The sequence below is a fragment of the Globicephala melas genome, chromosome 14, assembly GCF_963455315.2.
Source record: "Globicephala melas chromosome 14, mGloMel1.2, whole genome shotgun sequence".
NCBI classification, from domain to species: Eukaryota; Metazoa; Chordata; class Mammalia; order Artiodactyla; family Delphinidae; genus Globicephala; species Globicephala melas.
In genome coordinates, this window is record NC_083327.1 from 38,108,075 (window position 1) to 38,114,331 (window position 6,257).

At 43.0% G+C, this 6,257-nt stretch overlaps 1 protein-coding gene across 2 annotated transcripts in view; it reads right to left on the reverse strand.

The window, feature by feature from the left end:
- SEC63 (SEC63 homolog, protein translocation regulator) overlaps nt 1-5,957 on the reverse strand; it is a 71,307-nt gene extending 65,350 nt beyond the window's left edge. The window contains exon 1 of one of the 2 annotated variants that reach the window (XM_070043457.1): nt 5,693-5,957. In XM_070043457.1, the coding sequence (XP_069899558.1) occupies nt 5,693-5,816 (124 nt within the window). In that variant the 5' untranslated portion in view covers nt 5,817-5,957. The remainder of the gene's footprint in view (nt 1-5,692) is intronic. The other variant, XM_030882902.3, reaches the window with a different exon arrangement.
- Nucleotides 5,958-6,257: the final 300 nt, after the last annotated feature.

Here is a 6,257-nt window from a genome sequence, read left to right on the forward strand (position 1 = left end):
TTAGGGGGACTTGGTTTCGCTTATTAAGAGAATGAACAATAATGCCTTTCAACAATGTGACGGTGAGATGGTGTAACAACATTTGTCATGAACAGAGTCTGGTAATGGGACGTTTTTTTAAAAGGAAGTCTGAGTACAATATGGATATATTTGTTATGACCTGTAAAGTATAATTAAGGGAATGAACATCTGAAAATTTTATTTTATATGAAAGTAAGCCTATCTTTGTCTTTCAGGTTCTCCAAGATCAAGCAAGAATGCAAGATGGCCTTTAAAAACAATTTTATAAATGCATTTACTAATCCAATGTCTGTCACCGCATTTATAAAACCTAAATGTTGTACTATAATTCATACTGCCAAGTTTCCTCTATGACGTGGGACTTAAATGTGTATATGCTCACGTCTGATACCTTTTCTGTCCAGACAGAACCCAGAGGGAATGACTACTTTAAAATGACTCAAACTTCTCAGATCTCTAATACCCCTTCAAAATCTAAAATCTTAGGAAGACTATATGTTCTAAGTGGAATATGAACATTCATAAAATATACTCCTTTGAACACAAAACTGATAACTAGCTAGTTTTTTCTGTTAAAAAATCCACTCAACAAGAGATTGAGATAACTCTACTGTAATTAGAAATTATCTAGATAAATCAATAGATAAAGCCAACATTTCATTTTAAATAAAAATGTTCATCCCCATCCTTTTCCCTGCACTCAACCCTAAAACTGATAAAAGTTAATATGTTATTATTGGACCAATCACCAAACAGCTTTTAAGAGGAAGAGAAACAAAACAGAAATGAATGAAAAATTCAAAATCTGCACTCCAGGGCTTTCCTGGTGGCACAGTGGTAGAGAGTCCACCTGCCGATGCAGGGGACACGGGTTCGTGCCCCGGTCCGGGAAGATCCCACATGCCGCAGAGCAGCTAGGCCCGTGAGCCATGGCCACTGAGCCTGCGTGTCCGGAACCTGTGCTCCGCAACGGGAGAGGCCACACAACAGTGAGAGGCCCGTGTACCGCAAAAAAAAACCAAAAAACAAAATCTGCACTCCACTCTCTCATTCCCTCCACGGTACTTATATTCCACAAACAGCCCATGCTATCTTAGAATTCTCTTTCTAACCTGCTCATTCCCCTATATGCTGACATCTCAAAGGACTAATAAGCCTCTGAAATGGATTCCTTCTCCATCTAGTTTTTCCCCACCCAGACACCACCACCTCCCACCAAACCATTTTCCACTCAAAGCTCCACAAAAGCAAAACTGACCATGTAAATTATCCTACTTAAAAACTTCCATTATTTACCCAATAACTTATAGGATGAAGTATAAAATGGTTGATTTGCTCCTAAGTGCCAATCACATTAAATCTTTACCACTTACTGAACATCTCCACGCTTTTGCATATGCTTTCCCCTACAACTGATGCACTTCTCCCATTTACCTTTTAAGACCTATCTCAAATCAACTCCTCTACATTAAACACCCAAATCCCCAAACAGAATTATTCTCTCCTTCCTCTGTGCTCCCACAGCACTTTCCACTTATCATTTTAATACTTATTATAATGTGTTATAGTAATTACAGGAGAGAGTATAAGGTAGTGGCTAACAAGAGAAGCTTTGGCATAAGATGGATTTGGGTCCAACACTCAATCTTCCACCTAGTAGCAATATAGCTTTAGACAAGCTGGTTACCTCCTCTAGGGCTCAATTTTCTCATTAATAAAATTGGGATAACACTTGAGTCTAGTTTAAAGTGCTATAGTGAGTGCATTCAGCACTACCCATCCTTGAGGCTAGTCAACATTCAATGAACAGCAGCAACGCTGAGGTGAGGATCACAATTATCTGTCTAAGACTGGAGGAGGATGTGGGGTCTCCCCCCAACAAGAAAAGGGACTATGTCTAAAGTCATCCCAAGGGGATGCACACACCAAAATGTTTAATCACTTCTGGGTGATTTGGGTGATGGAATTACAAGCAATTTTTGTTCTGTTCCTTTGATCTTTTCTGCACTGAGTATATGCAACTTACTAAGAAAAAAGCTATAAGCCCTTAAATACCTGATCCATTGGCCTTCCCTCGTGGCGCAGTGGTTGAGAATCCGCCTGCCAATGCAGGGGACACAGGTTCAATCCCTGGTCCGGGAAGATCCCACGTAGCTCTAGAGCCCGCGAGCCACAACTACTGAGCCTGCGTGCTGCAACTACTGAAGTCCATGTGCCTAGAGCCTGTGCTCCATAACAACAGAGGCCACCACAGTGAGAAGCCCACGCACCGCAACGAAGAGTAGCCCCGGCTCGCCACAACTAGAGAAAGCCCACGTGCAGCAACGAAGACCCAATGCTGCCCCAAATAAAAAAATAAATATAAAAAAAAAGCTTTAAAAAAAAAAATCTGATCCATCACCTAGAAGCAGCATCTAGCACAAAGTATTATGCTCTATAGATACTTGCAAAATGAAGAAAATTCTACAGCATATTTAGTTTTACAAGCATGCATGTTTATATGCATTTATTTCTTTGCTTCTCATAATCACTTCTTGGGTAGGTAGGGCAGGTTATTATTATCACCCCTAGAAAATGAGGATGAGAGTTCAGAAACAACTAAACAGGGACTAGACTGGAACTTAAAACCAAAACTTCTAACTTCAAATACAGCGTTTTTTACTTTACTACTAAACACTAAAAGTGAACTCCTACTCACATTCCCAAGTCAGAGAGCTAAATCACTTGTACACTATTTGAGAGGGAGCAAGCAAAGAAGAATAAAGGAATGTAACTTTTTTTAAAAAAGTTTCATTAATCCTTTCAAACAATGGGGGAAAAAATCTGAGTACATAAGTGTACCAAATCAAACTGTTCCACAAAGTCTAAGTAACCAGCAAAAACAGCAGGAGCTAAGAGCCCCAATATGTGTCAGACACTGTTCTAAACATTTTACATATATCTATTTTATTAATTTAATTCTATAAAACAGATAACTACTGTCTCTAGTTCACAAATGAGTAAACTAAAACACAGAAATTAAATCACTTGCCTAAGATAACACAGTAATTGGCAGATCCAGGTTTCAAAACTTGGCAGTTTTGAAAAAGTAAGATCAAGGAGTCAAAAAAAAAAACCTCCAAAATCTGGGGAAAGCAGTGATATATTTTATCTCAATTCAAAGGATCTATAATCCTTAACTTATGGAAAGAATAAAAGCCCTCTCTGGATTATTTGAATTTCTAATAATTAGAAACAGTTATTTTCTCTTGTCAAATATCATTATAAACCTATTAAAGTTGCTTTAACAAAAATATTCTACTTTCAACTACAAGAATTTTACAGCCCTATTCTACAGTAAGTACTTCTTAGCTTTGTAAAATAAAAAAGCTAAGACATTAGAGGTTTTTTTGTTTTCAGGAAAGTGCACATATCAAAAGAAATACACCACCTCCCAAAATGACAACTCCAACAAAAGACCACTACCTACCTTAGCAACACTACTCAAACCTAGTTACAATTTACAATTACATACGGACTTTTAAAAAACCAATACATAGCACCCACTCCAGACCAACTAAATCACAATATCTGGTGATGGGTCTAAGTGTTTTTAAAAGGTCCCCCAAGTGATTCTAATGAGTAGTCAGGTTTAAGAACCACTATTCTAAGGAAATCCAAACCCTCCATATTATTACTTCACACAGAGCTTTTGCCCATAAAGGTCTGAAAAAGTATTCAGTCATCTTATTCAGCCAATTTGCAAACAACCAAGAGAGTAAGATAAATAGGACCCTTCAACTACCAAAAGGGGTATTAATTATAAGCACACTTAGCCCAACGGATTAGACAAAAATCAAGGCAAAAGGATTCCAATGATAATGTTTTGGATAACAGAGTAACTTCAATTAACACGTCAAATATGCCAATGACAAAGCTATTTCTATTTGTCAAACCCTACATTTTCCAATCTGAAATGACGCCATACTTTCTGATGGACTCAAGAGCCCAACAATTCCAAAAGAGCAACGTTGAAACAACTGTCACCTTGAAACTGAAAGCCCCCAAATGTGTCATCTTTTAAAAAAGCTAAACAAAGATTAAACTCAACTTTAATGCTGTACAATTGCTGGGTAAATCTTTTTATGCTTTCATATAGAAGATACCCCTGAAAAGTCAATATTGCCATAAGAACTCTGAAATTCAAAATTACACGCCTAGATGTTTGCAGGAACATAATTTGGTGACTCGGACTGATAGAAGGCTACTTATAACCTTTATTCATAGTCATATTTTGCTGTTGGGATATTAATTTGATTATTGGTGCTGTTTTCGACCCTTAAAGGCTTGTTAGGGTAGGCACTATCTTTCTAAAATTTGAAAAACTCTGTAGCATACCTGTCCTCAAGCGTTTTGAATAAAGCATGTGGATCTGTAGTAGTAATTTTGAATAACACAACAGGATATTTTAATATTTGATTTTTGAAGCTTACTTAGTTTTCCTGTGAAACTGTAAGTAGCTAAAAGCACTGAATCAGTCTTAAAGCATAACAAGTTCCGATTTGATTCCATGTTTCACTGGTAACAGTGTCCCCAAAGTACAGTATACCACCTGGACAACTCAGACTCCCACCACACCCAACTTGAGAGAATCTGTTTACTCAAGTTAGCATAGCTCTTGTGAAACAGAAAGCCTTCCCTAAATGTTCTTACTCAAAAGCTACTTGTTACTGTTAACGCTACCACAAACAACCTACTAAGGCCTTGCAGTTCTATCGGTTTTAAGAATATCACCTGCCATATATCCTAGTAGAGTGCAACAAACGGAATCCAAAACCCAAACATAAAATGCCTTGCAAAGAATCTAAATAATTCTGTGTTCTAATCCGATGTTGTTTAATGTGAAAAGATTCAGAACTAAAAGCAAACGTACCAGCTACCTCACAACTGGACTACCTAGAAGACTTAATCCTTCCTTCATACTTGCACTTTTTCCGCCATAAACAGGAAACTCCAAAGAAACGGAAATAGAGAGAAAAGCCTAATTTTTCCTAAGGGGAATAACGGCATTGCTTCCAACCCCCCCCCCCCAAGTGTGAGTGAACAAATGAAAAAGCAACGGGGGAAAGGCACGGGGGGAGGGGCGGTTGGCGAGCTCAGATGGAGTCCTATACCTGCCACCCAGCTCACAAGGTGCCCGAAACATCTGTAACGACCGCTGCAACAGGGAAACTGGGCTGTGGGGGTAAGAAGACCGTGGCCTGGGGGCTCAGAGTGGAGCCTGCACGCTCGGCTTCCTCCTTGGCCAACTCTTCTCTCACCTCCCAATTCCCATCCTCCCTATCCCACCCTGCTCCCTCCGTAAAGAAAAATACCCAATAAAACTGGAGGCAGAGAAGACAAAGAGGCAAAACGAGGCTGCAAGGAGCGTCCAGAACAATGGGGGACAGGGTGCAAAGCGAAACTCCCGAGGAGGACAATGAAGGGGGTGGAGAGGAACCCGGAGAGGCACAGAGGGAAACACCGCCGAGTTCGGGCCCCGCCAGCGGCGGACGCCTGGACTTGAGGCCCGGCCGCGCGGGCGGTATCACCCCGGGCGCGGCGGGCTGGGCCGGAGCGGGTGGGAACGGCGCGGCCCGGTGGGGCCGGCGGAGCCTGCGCGTGTCCACGGGCTGCTGCCGGCAGGACTCACCGGCATTCTGATCTCGGGGCCAGAGGTAGTATGTGGCCGGGATCACGATGAGCCCCACGAAGGAGGTGAGGAAGTAGAAGAAGGTGTTCCCGCTGTCATCGTACTGGAACTGCTGCCCCGCCATGGCACCCCCTCCTCCGCCTCCCTCGTCTCACCACCGCCGCCACGACCCCGCTCTGCTTTCGAGCTCCCAGCGCCCCGGCCGCGTGTGGCGTAGCTCCTACGCCGCCGCCGCCTCTCCTCCCCGCCCCCACGCTACTCTCACGGACCCGCCGCCGCCACCGCCGCTGCGGTCCCAGCTCTCGCGAGAAGAGATAGCTCCCTCCCCGCGCGGTTTTTCCCTCCTCTGCCCCCCGCCTCTCCCCAACCAGCTCGCAGAGAGAGACGTGGCGCGCGCAGCCGAAGGATTCTGCGAGCTCCCGCCCTTAGCCCTGCCCGCTTAGCCTCAGCTCCGCCCCTCAAGCTCTGGTAGACCCTCCCTGAAGGCCCCGCCCCTACCCCTAAAGTCCCTCCCCCTCCCTCCTCAGTTTCCTTTCCCAGGGTCCAGCTCCGGGTCCTGAGGGTC